The 18,188-nt window shown below is 41.8% G+C and overlaps 1 protein-coding gene across 1 annotated transcript in view; it reads left to right on the top strand.

Moving 5' to 3' along the window:
* The window catches only part of SENP6 (SUMO specific peptidase 6), a gene marked incomplete at its 3' end in the record, with an annotated part of 259,644 nt that overhangs the window by 60,185 nt on the left and 181,271 nt on the right, over positions 1 to 18,188 (top strand). Inside the window, 4 exon segments of the mRNA XM_082250891.1 lie at positions 4,220 to 4,240; positions 4,453 to 4,517; positions 10,982 to 11,115; positions 14,823 to 15,198. Coding sequence (XP_082107017.1) covers positions 4,220 to 4,240; positions 4,453 to 4,517; positions 10,982 to 11,115; positions 14,823 to 15,198 — 596 coding nt within the window.

Raw genomic sequence — 18,188 nt, forward strand, 5'->3', positions numbered from 1 at the left:
TAGTGAATGATTATAAAAATTGCTGAGAAGGTGATATATGATCCCAATCACCAGTTCTTTGTTAGCTTGCATTAAGAGCTTAGGGACAAGGTTAACACTTCAAAATATGGTTTTATTAATGAAAAGGTCAAAGATGGTGCAAATAAAATATTTACAGTAAAAAGGCGTTTTAGAGAAATAGAGACATAATGCAGCAATAGCAAAATAAGGTAGAATTCAGGAGGAAGAATACTTGTAGTCAATGTCCTGGGTGTTATCAGAGGTCAGTTGATGAGCTAGGTGTTATCCGTTCTCAAACTTGACAGATGTTCTGCTTTGATGGTGCCATGAGAGCTCACAACTGATTAGGCATCTCCCTTTTTCTTTGGGATCAAAGGGGTGTTGACAGATGCCCTGACCAATAAAACAGAGTGGCCATGGGCTGTCCTGGGTTTGAGTCCCTCCATTATAGTCAGTTTTATTCCACCATTCATACCTTCCCAATATGTAGCGGTTGCATTCTTGAAGCTGGTAGATTATGGTGCAGCATTGAGTTCCGCATCCAGGGATACTAACCACAGGGTGGCTCAGATAAACCTGACATCCAGGAGGCATCTAACAGCTATCTTCCCTTCTATATGTGCTTGTGGTCATGTATGACCTTATTTCCTCCAGTACAAAATTTCTCATTCAAATATATACTTAATATTAAGATGTCATGCTCCTGTCTGAGTTTATGACCGTGTGTGAATTTAAGTTTTGAATTGGGTAGCGCTCTCTGATTGCCTTTTACGATCCCTATTAGTTTTGGGCATACTTTATGGCATTGTCATAGTTTTATGATAGGCCTGGACAGCAGAAACCGACATCATGCCAGGACTCAATTAGCTGTTTACTGCTCTGCACAGGCCAGGCCTAGACACTGTGTAAATCCTATGCATTCCATGAATTATAGGAGGAGTGAGGGGGCAATCACTACAGCAATGTTTAACTGTTCTGCAAGACTGTCAGGGCTGATCTATGATAACTGATCAATATGACCACTTGCTACAGCTTTTCATGTGTCCAGTACGTGATATCATTACAAACGCGTGTCCAAAAAACACTCAATATGAGCTTTTTTCTGCCAAGAGGACAGGCGTTTATTTCCATTGTGCATGGGCCCTAAGCGTTGTTTTATACTCAAGCTGTTCTCAGAAATGCGATTCTGAACTTTTTTTTTAACTGCCTCTAAATGCTCCTCTGAAAATAATTATTAAATTGAAATCGCACTGATCCACTGCTTGTGTTCCCCAAGTGCACCGTCACTTCAAATTATAAGGACTCCTACCGAAACCTTTGGGCCCTTACAGAGTCAAATAGGCATGTAGCTCACAATTGCATCCATATAGATAGGATCTATATAAAACCCATTTATCGAAGATCCTGTGATAGCTCTTAATCTATTAAAATGCCATCCCAAAGTCCACAGATGATTCACCATAACATGGAAAAGAGTAGGGAAATTCACATAGCGTAAAACTTTAACAAAAGCCAAAGATTAATATACTACTCACAAAATTTAAATGAATAAGCGCTTAGTACAAAAAACACTTCCTGGTACAGATGAGCGAGGTAATGTCGTGTGCGTTCGCTCCACCTTGATGTCATTGGGGGCATTTTGTGAGTAGTATATCGGTCTTTGGCTTTTAATAAAGTTTTAAAGTTGTATTTTATGTGAATTTCCCTACTGTTTCTATGATATGGTGAATCATCTTGGCCTCCAGATCCCACCCCCCCCCCATGTGAATGGTATCAGGTACATAGTATTCCTACCCATTCACCAAAGAAGTGTACAAAAGTAATAAACACAAAGGAAATTAAATTGAAAAAAGTGTCCCGCAATGTAAATCCATTGTCAATCACGCCACTAGCTGGACCCACGGAAAAAAAAAAAAAAATGGAAAAAGGCTTGTGCGTCCTGGAAGGCCTCCTGCCGCTGTGCTTTTTGACATTTCATATATAGGCAAGGAGCGGGCCACCTGGCTATGTCACCCGGCGGCACCCCACCATCTGACGCCCTGTTAATAAAGGATTTGTCAAAAAATCTCTCTTGTGTTTATTACTTTTGTAAACTTTTCTAGTGAATGGGTAGGGGTACTATGTACCCGATACCCATTCATATGGGGGGGGGTGAGATCTGGGAGCCCCCTTATTAAGGGGGGGCTTCCAGATTCTGATAAGCCCCCCGCAGACTCCCGCCAACCACAGCCCAGGGTTGTTGGGAAGAGGCCCTTGTTCCCACAAGGTGCTCTAAGGGGGGGGGGGGCTGAGCACCCTCCCCACCATGTTGAATGCATGTGGACTGGTATTGTTTAGGAGGAGGGGGGATGCTTGGTTGCCCCCCCCCCCCCCTCCTGACTTGCCAGGCTGCATGCCTGGATAAGGGTCTGGTATGAAACAGTGCTGCGATGCAACACCAGAAAGGTAAAAAAATACAAGTTAAACTTTTGGAACTTTTTAGCTAATTGTTGGCGAGGAATGGGGTGCAGCAAGTAGAAAGTTGTTTTATTGGCTGAATTTTTACTTTGTGTAAAAGGAAACTTGAGTAGGATTGTGTGTGGGTTGGCTTTATGTGGTAATTATCTTAGTTAAATACCAGCTATAGGCCCCTTTCACACTAACGGACCACTCAGGTCCGCCTGTCCGTTTTTTAGTTAGACCTGATTAGACCATCCATTGTCCTCTATGGAGTGGTGAGTGTCAAAAAACATCCGATCCTATCCACTAAAAACAGACAGATGGGGGGTGTGATCCTCATCTGTCGATCGGATGGCTGTTGGGTGTAAACAGACAGGCAGTCCATTTACATCCGGCTGCCTATAAAGAACAGCGAGCGTTGTCGGTGTCTGCTCTGACAAGGACAACTCATCCGCCTGCTCAATGGTCAGCTAAAGAGGACTCCAAGCGGAGTCCCCCCCCCCCATGTGAAAGGGGCCTAAACCTGGATGCACACTATACAATTTTCTCGATTTTTTCCTTTAGATTTACCAAAACCATATATTATGAGGTCAAACCTAAACACTTTCAATTACATGCAATCAGGCAGGCCTGTGCACTACATAGTTGGAAGGTAATTCTAAAGGAAATCAATAAGGAAATCAATCAACAAAAGTTGTATAGTGTGTATCCAGCTTTAGTCAAAATGTGGTGTTTTTTTTTTTTTTTTTTTGGTTTAGGATAGGAAAACAGGGAAGGACTGAACTTATGTTCAGTTTCAAAAGATTCTTTGTCCACATAGACTTCTCTTAATTTTCTATCTGAACAGGAACTAAGTGGAAATGTACCTAATGGAAAACAGCAATACAATCCTGACCGCTTTTAGTCCCGGTTCACATTCGTGATCCCGCATCGCATCCGCACCCCTGGCAGTTCACACTGCCATATGCGATACGCAGGGGGTGTCAATTAAAAGTTAACGACACCCCCAGTTGCGATCACATATCGCAGTGCGATCTGCAAATTCGCACAGAATCGGATCGCACTAGTGTGAACCACTACGCGATCCGATTCTGCTGCGGATGAAAAAAAGCCTCATGTGCGTGTTTATTGCGGATGCGGTGCGAATTCAGCCATACAAAGTGTATGGCTGAAATTCGCACCGCACATGAGATCGCATGTAATGAAGGAGCAGTGCGCTCCGAATTACATGCGATCTCCGCAATCGCACAAATTTGAACCGGCATTTAAACCCTTCTCAGCTCTGCTAGACAATTAGATGTTTTTGCTTTCCGTGTTGGGGTATTGCCCCTCATTTTGTCTTTTGGCTGGCACTCATCAAATAGACAGGAAGTAATAAAAATCTCCTAAATATAAACATCACAATATAATGTATTGTAAAGAGAAAAGAAACCAAGTTTTGGCTGGCATTGGGCTCCCAACACCTGAATGGTCATAATAACTTTAGCCACCCGATTTTTAAACTTTTGAATTGTATCAAATAACTATATTCTATAGATGACAGATGATGTCGTGCAATGAAGTCTAAAACCTGCATGTCCCTACAGCATTTTACAGCTTTTATTTTGGTTTAAAATTTACAAATTTTAGGCAACAGAAAATGCCAAATTATCTTTAGAGTATGTTCTGTGAGTCAAATAAAAATAGTCTAAGTTAAGATTTTTGTTTTTTAAAATTAGAAGAGCAGGGCTTTTAACATAGGGTTTTGAATCTTATATTGTTTTTCTTTTTCACATTTAAGCAGTCTGGAAAGAAGAGAAAGGTAAGTTTATGGTTTTAAAACAAACGCATGAAACACCATTTCCCCTATATCGCTGAGCCAAGCTTAGTGCTTTTGTTTTTCATGCTGTATGGCTTGCATTCCGCAGCATATCTTGAAGCACTTTCGTTTTTACCTTGAAAACATATTGGTTTGTATGTTCAAAAAGGATCTTTTTTCAATACTTTACTGCTTGTATTTGTTTTGCTATAAAGGAAAGAATATCCACCTCATGTCCAGAAAGTAGAAGTTGATGCTAGTAGTATGCCTCAAAAGCCAGGTAAGTTAATCTGTTTATATTAACAATTGCAATGACATGACTAAACGCTGCTAGTCCTTTGTCCGTCAGTCTTGTGGTTTGCAAATCCCACTAAACATTTATGTACATTTTCTTCAAATTTACCAATTGCTTTAGCACTTTTTTCTTCATGTACTCAAAAACTGGTTAAAAGTGTGCCTAAGGCTAGCCATATAGCAGTATACACATTTAGGATACCGCTGCACTATAGAAATGCATCTGGATTGATTGTGCTTTGACTGCCCTTGCAAGTCTTTTACCACATTCAGGATTTGTACATTTTGCTCCTCACACATAACATGGAACAGAGAGTCTTTCCTTCACAAACTGTTCCATTTATTGATGACATGGTATTGTGGCTTTATAGGTTTTAGGCATATGCTTGATTTAACCCAGAAAAATGTAAATAGTAAAATGCTTTGCCGTTACTTTGCCCATTACTGAGTGTTCCTTTGGAGAACCAAACTTTCGATGGCTGCTCTTAAGTGGTTAAAATATAATAGGGTGAACCCTGTTGTGTCCTGACAGACTCACTGATCTGGTGTGCAATATAGGCCTCACATGGGCATAAAAAAACGCTGCTCTTAAAGGCATTTTTTTTTTGTCTCCAAACGCAGCTCTCAGAGAGGAGCTTACTAGGATAATTTATGGATGTAGAGCATAAATGTGCATATTCATATACATAAGTCTATTAATTTCAGTGGCTATAATAAATGAGTATTCTAGCCAACAAAATTAGTTTACCCACACACTTCTATACGTCATAGTCATACTACTGTAGACACCCATGATTATGGGCATTTTGTTACCCTGGATTTTTCTGCAAGCTCCTGGCAGAACAACCCAGTATATCCAGTATTGTAATACACCTTTGTGCATGAGGCCTGAAAGCTGTTCTACCCTTTATGCATTATTACCCTTCATACTGTATATTGATCCAAGCTGTTATTACAGAAGGCTTTATCCGCTACAGGTTCTACTATTGCTGTACATGAAAAAAATATATATTTTTCAAAAAGTCCCGTTTACCTTCTTTTTTTTCTTTTCATTAGTGACATAGTTGGGTTTTTAGGTATATATAACAGAAAAGGGTATATAGGCTAGAAAAGGGGGCTGTATCGATGCTGATTCTCCCGCCCTGAGAGACAAAAAATTCAAACCGAATAGATATAAAGAAAACCTTTTATTGAAAATACATATTATAAAATTCTGCACACCAAAGGTACAGTTATACAACCACCAACATATATCTAAAAACATATGTGGACCTCTTAATGACACCTTACCCACACCCAGCCCCACATAAGTACATATGGGAATGTCCTAAAGTGGTGCGAGGTAAGGGTATCCAATGCATTTCGCCTATTCGGCTTCTTCAGGGAAGGGTAGGTGTGAAGGATTCACAATATTCACAGTGTTTATACTGACATACAAAAAGAGAAAAAAGATAAGTACAATGTAAAAAATATTAATTATTTATCACTCTAAACTTCAAAAAAAAAAAAAAAAAAGTATCTAATTGTACAATATATTAAGGAGGTATAATCATATGATACACTTTAAACATGACCAAATCGATCATACATTAATCCACTATGGCTACATATGTCTTTATACTCACAAATCAAAGATGGTCCCACATATATAAAGGTAAATCAACCGCCTAGAAGCGTTTGAAGACTAGATTGTCCATACAGAGGATCAGATTTCCACAGAAACAGACACTGCCCAGACTTTCAGGAGGATATCTATCCATCATAGTCCAGAAGAAGGCATGGAAAAGGACAAGAGCTTGTCTTTATGTGGTCTTTACTACTAAACTTATGTAATCACCCATCAAATTTGGTCTCCCATATCAGGGCTTTGTATTGAGTAAAGGGAAGTGATAGAAAATTACAGTGAAGGATCAGAATCGCATTATTACAAAAAATGGGAAAATTATAGATCATTTTTCAAATAATGAGTTCGCCCGATTTAAGTCAGAGGGGTTTAATGCTCCTTATAGAGGTAATTTAGGATAGACTATTTGTGATTTCCACCATTAATCCGGATATGAGGGTGTAAGTTAGAATAGGAAGACCTATAGCCGAACTTCTATCTATTTAGAAGGACTATTTTTCCTCTCTCCTTTGGAATATGGCTAATGAGAAATACCTTATATGTGTATGTTTGGGAGGAGTAGACTTATTTTTCCATAATAGGGAGGTCTGGGATTAGGGCTATCTGGGATTAGGGCTATCTTAATTGTATTCCTTTTTCTTTTGGAACCGCATAATGACATTTCCTTTAGTATGAAGTAAGTTATGTGTTTTGAGGTATATGTGAGGGCTCTTATTCAGCAACAAGACAAGATGGCATATTCTCTTTCCCTTTCTCCTTCCCCCCTTTCTCCTTCCCCCCTTTCTCCTTCCCCCCCTTTCTTCTTCTTCCCCCCCCTTCTTCTTCTTCCCCCCCCCCTTTCTTCTTCTTCCCCCCCCCTTTCTTCTTCTTCCCCCCCCTTTCTTCTTCTTTCCCCCCCCTTTCTTCTTCTTCCCCCCCCTTTCTTCTTCTTCCCCCCCCTTTCTTCTTCTTCCCCCCCCTTTCTTCTTCTTCCCCCCCCTTTCTTCTTCTTTCCCCCTCTTCCCCCCCCCCTTTCTTCTTCTTCCCCCCCCTTTCTTCTTCTTCCCCCCCCTTTCTTCTTCTTCCCCCCCCTTTCTTCTTCTTCCCCCCCCTTTCTTCTTCTTCTTCCCCCCCCCCTTCTTCTTCTTCCTCCCCCTTCTTCTTCTTCCTCCCCCTTCTTCTTCTTCCTCCCCCTTCTTCTTCTTCCCCCCCCTTCTTCTTCTTCCCCCCCCTTTCTTCTCCACCCCCCCTTTCTTCTTCCCCCTCCCCGTCTAATTCTGGCATCTGCCTCTATATGTATATCTGCCAAATATAGGCAATTTCACATTTTGGCCACAAGGGAGTGCTGGTAGATGGCATCTTTTATGTTCCCCCTATGTGAAATACTGGTACTTCCTGTGCTGGGGGTATGTATGGGCGATTCAGTATCTCCCTGAGGAATGAGGAAATGCCTTGTTGGTGGCTTTAATGGGTCCCCTATGCTCCTATTCTACTTGTGGTGGGAAGTGGCGATTGTCTTGCCTTCCCCCTGAGCCATCAGGGAGGACATTAGACAGTGGAGAGGACATTGCACGTCCCGCCATTACTGCGCATGCGCGGTAGCACCCTCTTGTCTGACAATCTCCGGCTAACAGCCGGAGATGTCAGCAATTAGCATGGAAAGTGTATGACAGCTGGAGCGGCTGCTGTTTCGGCGCCAATCCAGCTATTTAAACAGCCCCAAAGTCTGCAATCACAGCAAGGCTGCTGTGAGAGCAGACTGAACGGGCTAAAGGTGAGTGCAGCAGTATGTAGGAGATATTTTCTCTTATGGTAAATATCAAGAGGCGGAGGGATCTCCTATTTGGGCAGCAGCAGTAATTTTACGATGTGTAATTTTGCCCCATAGATCTTCCTTGTATCTATATTCTAAGGCTCATCTGTGCATTCCAAGTTAGCTGGGTTGTCTCATCCATATATTAACCAAGCCCACTGCAGCAGTCCCATAATCCTTAGACACCGTGGAAAGGTAGGTTTTCTCTTTCATATCTGTTTAGTACACAGTGTCTGACGAGACTCTTTCTGTCATTCAACTGTTGCCCAGCTATACTGTTGATAGCTGTTTATTTAATATCAGTTCAACATAAAGCCTTTTCTAACTTTCTAGGGATATCTTTGGAGGGCAAAGTATTATCCAGTATATGAGGGGATTTGGTGTTAGTGGATGGCTTCTGTGATCAAAAAGCTCTTGTCCTTTTCCATGCCTTCTTCTGGACTATGATGGATAGATATCCTCCTGAAAGTCTGGGCAGTGTCTAACTGTTTCTGTGGACATCTGATCCTCTGTATGGACAATCTAGTCTTCAAACGCTTCTAGGCGGTTGATTTACCTTTATATATGTGGGACCATCTTTGATTTGTGAGTATAAAGACATATGTAGCCATAGTGGATTAATGTATGATCGATTTGGTCATGTTTAAAGTGTATCATATGATTATACCCCCCTAATATATTGTACAATTAGATACTTTTTTTTTTTTTTTAAAGTTTAGAGTGATGAATAATATTTTTTACATTGTACTTAAATATATCTTTTTTCTCTTTTTTGTATGTCAGTATAAACAACACTGTGAATATTGTGAATCCTCTATACCTACCCTTCCATGAAGAAGCCGAATAGGCGAAATGCATTGGATACCCCTACCTCGCACCACTTTAGGACATTCCCATATGTACTTATGTGGGGCTGGGTGTGGGTAAGGTGTCATTAAGAGGTCCACATATGTTTTTAGATGTATGTTGGTGGTTGTATAACTGTACCTTTTGGTGTGCAGAATTTTATAATATGTATTTTCAATAAAAGGTTTTGTTTATCTATTCTGTTTGAATTTTTTGTCTCTTAGGGCGGGAGAATCAGCACCCATATAGCCCCTTTTCTAGCCAATATACCCTTTTCTGTTATATATTTGTGGGGTGATGGTGCAGTAGTTGACTGGTGGAACGCTAATCTTTGGTTTTTAGGTATATAATGGACCCAGTGTAGAAGATACATATGTATAAGCTTTTGGGCTTGGTTTGACTACATCTGTTTTAAGAAAGACTTAGGCTACATTCACACCGGAGATTAAGGCCGGTGCGTATACTAGCGGCAGGAATCAAATTCCTGCTGCGTCTCTGAGTGACTAGGTGCGGCTGCTGGCCCCATTTACTGTAATGACAGGTCGCTGGCGGCCACAGTTATTTGCGATTCTCTGCACAGCCAGTGATTACCTGTGGTGATCATTGCTGGACCCACTCACTCGCTCACTGTAGGTAATCGCTGGCTGTGCAGACAGCTGCAAATACCTGTGTCGGCCAGTGACCTGTCATTCGTACCCGTGCCTAGCCACTCAAATGCAGCAGGAATATTATTCCTTCTGCTACTATTTGTACCAGTCTTAATCACTAGTGTTAATGTAGCCTTAGGGCCATATTTATAATGGAGAGTGACTATCCCTATCTGATACTCCTCCATTCCACTGTCAGCATTTTACAGCTGTTCATAAAACGTAGACTCTGGTGTTATGAAGTTCTTTCGAATGAAGCAAGAAAGGGAAAAACAGAAAGCGCCACCTGAGTGTAGTATTAGTGTAAATGGTTTAATAGCAAATTACATAACACTCACAGTATTTAGGTTAAAAACAGCTCATCTGGTATATAATGTCAGTCTGGTCTCCCCTGGCATCTTTCAAACTGCATCCACAAGCTGCTGGGTGGAGAGAGGTCCGTAGCATGTCCTGTGGCCACCAGGAAGTTGACCGGAACCGGCATGGAACACACAGAACGGAAGCAGGGAGACGGCCGGAAACAGTGTACCGAAAGGGCGGGCTACGCGCTCGGAGCTTCAGCAGCTCCTACTGGCCTAAGATGGAATGTCTGTGAAGACCTTTATAACTAGAGAAGCTGGCGGTGGGAAAACAGCCAGCACCCCCCCCCCCCCCCTCCCCCCCTGCGAGCAATAATGTGCAAAAAAACAACGAATAAACTCGCAAATACAAACTTTAAAAACAGAGAAGGCCTATGTAATGGTTGAAAAAATCATAACATGGAGTCACTTTCACATATCTCTAATATGCTGTTGCAGGAAACAATTAAGACCAATAGTGACTAATCATAAAACAGATAAGAAACGTTTGTACATAATCAATAGAAAAGGTTATCCATGTCCTGACAGGGACTTTTTAGAACAAGCTAAATATAAATAACAATAACAAAGAATAATTAAAAAAAAGATAAGACTTCTTTAGTAAGCTATTACAAAAAGCAACGAGGAGTCAAAGTGGGTTCTACTGGCCAATCCTAGAATAACAGGGGAGGGGGGTTGTTAAAAGATGGAGCAAGGGGGAGGGGAAGGGGTTGAATAAAGGATGGAGCAATGGGAGGGGGGGGGGGTTGGGAGAGCAAGAATATAGTGTACTTACTATGGCTGAAAGATTGTATTCAAATCAAACCTCTTTGATATAGGAAAAAAGGGGGGAGAAGAGGACTATAAGGGTCTGTTTGAAAGAAAAAATAAGTGATTTAAATTTACACACATAACGAGATCATTCACAAATCGGCAAGTTATGAAGTTCTTTCCACTTAGTGCAGAGAAATCCTTGATTAGTGGAGAGGCACTATTAAGTTACCAGGACCAGAGCTTTATAAAAGCAAGGAGCTCCTCCCTTGTATTCTAAGAAAAAATCTGCATAGAACAAAGTTTTTAAATTGGGCCTCTAAGGTGATATAATTGACCATCACAAGTAGAATATATTATAACATCTTGAAATATAAAGTTTTTACTGAAGATTGAGATAATAGTGTTATGGTTTTTTTTTTGTCTTTGAAGGCATTGAGGATGCAAGGCTGTATGCTGATGGGGAGTTAGAACCTCAACTTAGAAGAAAGGTTCAGACACGGCGTAGCTTAAATGAATGCAATTTGCCTGTGACTCCTGCTCAGCTCCGTATATCGCAGACAGAGGTCTGGTTTAGTCCACTTTCATTTTTACGTAGTGTATGTTTTTTTCTTGGTTTGTGTGCGTAGATAGATAGCTAGATATATAGATATAGCTATAGAGATATATACATATATAAAGAGAGATATAAAGATTATATATATATATATATATATATAATACATACAGTGGGTACGGAAAGTATTCAGACCCCCTTAAATTTTTCACTCTTTGTTATATTGCAGCCATTTGCTAAAATCATTTAAGTTCATTCTTCTTCCTCATGAATATACACATAGCACCCCATACTGACAGAAAAACACAGAATTGTTGACATTGTTGCAGATTTATTAAAAAAGAAAAACTGAAATATCACATGGTCCCAAGTATTCAGACCCTTTGCCGTGACACTCCTATATTTAACTCAGATGCTTTCCATTTCTTCTGATCATCCTTGAGATGGTTCTACACCTTCATTTGAGTCCAGCTGTGTTTGATTATACTGATTGGACTTGATTAGGAAAGCCACACACCTGTCTATATAAGACCTTCCAGATCACAATGCATGTCAGAGCAAATGAGAATCATGAGGTCAAAGGAACTGCCTGAAGAGCTCAGAGACAGAATTGTGGCAAGGCACAGATCTGGCCAAGGTTCCAAAAAGATTTCTGCTGCACGTAAGGTTCCTAAGAGCACAGTGGCCTCCATAATCCTCAAATGGAAGATGTTTGGGACGACCAGAACCCTTCCTAGAGCTGGCCGTCCGGCCAAACTGAGCTATCGGGGGAGAAGAGCCTTGGTGAGAGAGGTAAAGAAGAACCCAAAGATCACTGTGGCTGAGCTCCAGTGATGCAGTCAGGAGATGGGAGAAAGTTGTAGAAAGTCAACCATCACTGCAGCCCTCCACCAGTCGGGGCTTTATGGCAGAGTGGCCCGACGGAAGCCTCTCCTCAGTGTAAGACACATGAAAGCCCGCATGGAGTTTGCTAAAAAAACACCTGAAGGACTCCAAGATGGTGAGAAATAAGATTCTCTGGTCTGATGAGACCAAAATAGAACTTTTTGGCCTTAATTCTAAGCGGTATGTGTGGAGAAAACCAGGCACTGCTCATCACCTGTCCAATACAGTCCCAACAGTGAAGCATGGTGGTGGCAGCATCATGCTGTGGGGGTGTTTTTCAGCTGCAGGGACAGGACGACTGGTTGCAATTGAGGGAAAGATGAATGCGGCCAAGTACAGGGATATCCTGGACAAAAACCTTCTCCAGAGTGCTCTGGACCTCAGACTGGGCCGAAGGTTTACCTTCCAACAAGACAATGACCCTAAGCACACAGCTAAAATAACGAAGGAGTGGCTTCACAACAACTCCGTGACTGTTCTTGAATGGCCCAGCCAGAGCCCTGACTTAAACCCAATTGAGCATCTCTGGAGAGACCTAAAAATGGCTGTCCACCAATGTTTACCATCCAACCTGACAGAACTGGAGAGGATCTGCAAGGAGGAATGGCAGAGGATCCCCAAATCCAGGTGTGAAAGACTTGTTGCATCTTTCCCAAAAAGACTCCTGGCTGTATTAGATCAAAAGGGGGCTTCTACTAAATACTGAGCAAAGGGTCTGAATACTTAGGACCATGTGATATTTCAGTTTTTCTTTTTTAATAAATCTGCAACAATGTCAACAATTCTGTGTTTTTCTGTCAGTATGGGGTGCTATGTGTACATTCATGAGGAAGAAGAATGAACCTAAATGATTTTAGCAAATGGCTGCAATATAACAAAGAGTGAAAAATTTAAGGGGGTTTGAATACTTTCCGTACCCACTGTATATATATATATATATATATATATATATATATATATATATATATATATATATATATATATATATAGTGTGTGTATATACAGCTGCAAGAAAAAGTATGTGAACCCTTTGGAATGATATGGATTTATGCACAAATTGGTCAAGAAATGTGATCTGATCATCATCTTAAGTCACAACAATAGACAATCACAGTCTGCTTAAACTAATAACACAAACATAATGAAATGTTGCCATGTTTTTATTGAACACATCATGTAAACATTCACAGTGCAGGTGGAAAAAGTATCTGAACCCCTAGACTAATGACATCTCCAAGAGCTAATTGGAGTGAGATGTCAGCCAACTGGATTCCAATCAATGAGATGAGATTGGAGGTGTTGGTTACAGCTGCCCTGCCCTAGCCCTATAAAAAACTCTCCAGTTCTCTGTTTGCTTTTCACAAGAAGCATTGCCTGATGTGAAGGATGCCTCGCACAAAAGAGCTCTCAGAAGACCTACGATTAAGAATTGTTGACTTGCATAAACCTGGAAAGGGTTATAAAAGTATCTCCTTGCTGTTCATCAGTCCACGGTAAGACACATTGTCTATAAATGGAGAAAGTTCAGCACTGCTGCTACTCTTACTAGGAGTGGCCGTCCTGCAAAGATGACTGCAAGAGCACAGCGCAGACTGCTCAATGAGGTGAAGAAGAATCCTAGTGTCAGCTAAAGACTTACACTGGCAAATGCTAACATCCCTGTTAGCGAATCTACAATACGTAAAACACTAAACAAGAATGGATTTCATGGGAGGATACCACAGAGGAAGCCACTGCTGTCCAAACAAAACATTGCTGCACGTTTACAGTTTGCACAAGAGCACCTGGATGTTCCACAGCAGTACTGGCGAAATATTCTGTGGACAGATGAAACCAAAGTTGAGTTGTTACACACAACACTATGTGTGGCGAAAAAGAGGCACAACTCACAACTGTGAAGTATGGTGGTGGAGCCATCATGGTTTGGGGCTGCTTTGCTGCGCTAGGGCCTGGACGGATTGCTATCATCGAAGGAAAAATGAATTCCCAAGTTTATCAAGACATTTTACAGGAGAACTTAAGGCCATCTGTCTACCAGCTGAAGCTCAACAGAAGATGGGTGTTGCAACAGGACAATGACCCAAAGCATAGAAGTAAATCAACAACGGAATGGCTTAAACAGAAGAAAATACGCCTTCTGAAGTGGCCCAGTCAGAGTCCTGACCTCAACCCGATTGAGATGCTGTGGCATGACCTCCAGAAAGCGATTCACACCAGACTTCCCAAGAATATTGCTGAACTTAAACAGTTTTGTAAAGAGGAATAGTCAAGAATTACTCCTGACCGTTGTGCACGTCTGATCTGCAACTACAGGAAACTTTTGGTTGAAGTTATTGCTGCCAAAGGAGGTTCAACCAGTTATTAAATCCAAGGGTTCACATACTTTTTCCACCTGCACTGTGAATGTTTACATGGTGTGTTCAATAAAAACATGGCAACATTTCATTCTTTGTGTGTTATTAGTTTAAGCAGACTGTGATTGTCTATTGTTGGGACTTGGATGATGATCAGATCTCATTTCATGACCAATTGTTACTTTTTCTTGCAGCTGTTATATATATATATATATATATATATATATATATATATATATATATATATATATATATATATATTGATGTGTTATGACTTACATTCATAACATTTGTATATACTTTATGTATTCCTGCTTAATTTTCATTTCAAATGCGTGCTGGTTTTTTTCTTTTACCAGGTACCAGTGTTAAAGTAGGGCTTGTGATGTCTTGGGGAAGAAAGAAATGGCTGTTGGCTAATGATTTTCACTTCACACAGTTAAATGTCCACCCTAATCCATTTTTTTCTCTCTGACAGAGCATGGAGCAAAATGAACCTTTTCAATGTTGCGCATCTTGTGGTAAAGACAATAGGAATAAGACAAAATGCCAAAGTTGTGGAGGTATACAAAAACTTTACAGACAAAACACCTCCATGTCTGAATTACCTGCTTCCCTAGGTCGGCCTTCAATTCATCAAAACGAAACTGTAGAAACTCCTGTCAACAAAATAAATGCTAAGAACTTTTATGGCTCTTCTTCTATTAAGGTTCCTATGGATTCCATTTCAAAACATGAAACATTAAGGTGGAAATCAAATACACCAAATGGGAAAATTGGACTTTCTGCTGAAAGCAAGGTTACAAAAAATGCAAGAATTAGAAATACTAGATCATCAGAACCAAATGACACAAGTAAGTAGTAATTGTCTTCATCATTCTTTCTATTCTATGGTATGCACTACAGCAATAATTTTTTCACATGCTACAAAACTAGATTAAATGTCTGCATTTCATAATGTCTCACAAAAAAAGATTATGGGATTTGCCAGTGCATCAGTCTTAAATAAAGGTAGGTAGTAGTAAACAAAAATGTGTTTCTACCTTTACCTTCCAGGACGGCAACACATGAGAGATGAGAGGCTCCACCCTACAGGAAACACAATAGGTTCACAGCTGTTAAAAGGCCCCACCCTTCCCTCTTGTCCCTCAGTATTGATTGTTTCTCCCACAGCAAAACATTTGTTTTTTTTCTCTGACCAGAAGACCTAGAGAGTCGGATGGTACTCCTCTGAGGCAGGTTCAGGAACGCCAGTGAGGGCCCGCACTCTACCTGTATGCATTTTGAGCTTCTCACAGGTTGCCTCTTGTGACACAGGCAAGTTGGACGCAGCGTGGTGATCCATCCACTTGTTGCCCCACTCAGCAGCTCAGGTCTCCTCCTGTCCTTCCCTGTAAACAGTGGGCGCCAAACTGTGTAGGGCCGGCTGCATAACCTCAGCATTGATGAGGGGTGGACTCAGTGCACTCCAAGCTTAGTTCTGAAACCGGAATTTCCTGTCTGAACAGGGAAGAGGCCGAGTATGCACAGCGCGACCCGGGAGTGGGTGTAAGGCGTGGTGGAGACGCCGGACCCGCATAGCGGCGGGAAAGTAACAGGCTCTTCAGCTACCAAGGGCCAGAAGGCTGTTAAGAGTGTGAACTCCGTGTAGACCCACCTCATGGAGAAGTAAGACGGAATGACGGCGCAGTTGGCTGCAGGTAACAGCAAATCGGGGCCAGGTAAGTGCCTTCTCTGAGGTGAGTTTAGAAAATTGCAGAATGCCTTAGAGCAGCGTTTCTCAACTGTTTTTCAGTCGGGGCGCCCTTGAAAAGTATTTTCAGTCTTGAGGCACCCCTGCCCAAGGTTTGATTCACGTTACTGTGTATCGCAGAACACGTGCAGAATCGTACTTGTTCCTGACACACAGACAAATGCTCTGCTCTTTAGGGGTGCCATTAATTCTTAATGGCACCCCACACTTTGGCAAACATGGGGTGCTTTGGGTGCTGCACAAGTGTAAAAAAAGGGTCAGGGACTTCTTTCCCTACATTTCTGCTGGTAGGGAAGCCCTACACGCAGCACACATACAAAACACAGGGCTTGTTCACATGTCAGGTTGGAGGGGCAGTAAAATCACATTGTTGAGCTGTCTTTACTACCCTCAGCTGCTCCCCCTTTAGCTGCAGAGGCAGCATGTGGGGATGTACACATGTGGTGGCTGCAGCTGGATATGACGCTGAAGGGATTAGGAATCCAAGCTCCCTTATGTCAGGTGACAGTCTTCATTCCACAAATTTATTTATGGGGCAGCAACCTGCATCTGGCTCTTGGGCTACATCCGGTTTCTCCCTGACTCCTTTAGGGGCTTTATCCTCAGGGACCTTCTTTTCAAAGAGGAATTCTCTGCTGCCTATTCCACTGTGCTGGAACAGAGTGCAGATATCCGTAAGGATTTATGTAGAGATGACTGTAAGAGGTCTAGATCTCTGTCCCCACAGAAGCTACCTTTAGATTATTCACTACAACCTATTCTCAGGTTAGAGGAGATGGAAGTGGGGGAGGGAGGCAAGGTCCAAAGAAGGGGATTCCTGTGAAGAAGATGAATGTTCTGATAGGAAGCCCAGGCCACTAATGTTACCTCATCTCAGCAGTCTGCAGTGGGTGTGCTCCTAAAGATGGTCTGTAAGAAATTAGTACTGTTGTTACTGGAACCTTTAGTGTCTAAGGTATCTTACTTGGGGTCGTGGAAAGCACCCAAACCAATCAAGTCGTTTTTCTTGTATCCGCATATTGAAGATAACCTGAACAAAGACTGGGCCCACCTGGACAATATATTTGCACCCCCTAAGTCGTTTGTGAACCAATGTCCTCCTGTTCCTCAGGGCCCTAGGTTGGGTTGCAAGGATTTTCTTCTTCTTACCCCATTTCCTTATCCTCCTAGTCCAACAAAAAAATGTTGATGCCCTTAACTCTAAAGAAGTTTACTGAACTACAGACTTGGATAGGCATTCCTCCCGCTTGTTAGCAATTCACTTCTGATGTTTGAAGCACAAAGGACTGCAAGAACACCTCATCCAGGTATGATGACTTGCACTAGTGAGCCATGCCTCTCTTTTATAAGGAACACTTCACTAGGTCTGTAGTTGCCACCTGGGTGGAGCAGGTATTTCCGTCTTTTAGGCTCCCTTCACTCATACTGCAGCCACAGTTCACAGCATGGGGTCCAGTGAGTCCCTGTTCATCGATTCAATCGGTCAGTTCTTGCCTGAATTTGCACCAAATTCGAAGACGCACAGGTCCCCTTTTCCCCGGAGCGTTACGAAACCCGCATCCAATTTTCATATGTGTGAACAGAGCTGCAGAGCCACAGTTTGATCCAGCTGCTTCCCTTTTCTAAAATATTATTTAGTAGAGATGCATCGAGATTACATTGGCTAAAATATATCGGCCGAAATAGTTTTTCTCTATTATCCATCAACAGAGACAGCCTCATCTTCATCAGCTGAATGGGTTATGCTTCCCCCTGCAGGAGTAGTGTAAGCAGTAAAAAATTTACATGTACACGTCCACGGGGCTGTCCCTGCAGGCATAACTCATCTCATCAAACCAGTTTTTTTGCCTAGTGGAGGAGTAGGACCTAGGTTTCCTGCTGGGACTCCGGTCTCATTTTTTCCTCTTTTCAGAATATTTTATTTCTCTTTACTCGCTTGCTAGTGTCAAGGGGATTCTCCTGGTGATCTACAAGCAATGCCGGCTGGGGCTTCGCACTGGATAATCTAGATCCTTATCTAGATTATCTAGATGGGTTACTGTAGGTTCTGGAAGACTTAGAGTGGTGGATAGAAGACATGTCCCACAGTCG

This window comes from Pelophylax lessonae (genome assembly GCF_965119305.1).
Source record: "Pelophylax lessonae genome assembly, chromosome: 3".
Classification (NCBI taxonomy): Eukaryota; Metazoa; Chordata; class Amphibia; order Anura; family Ranidae; genus Pelophylax; species Pelophylax lessonae.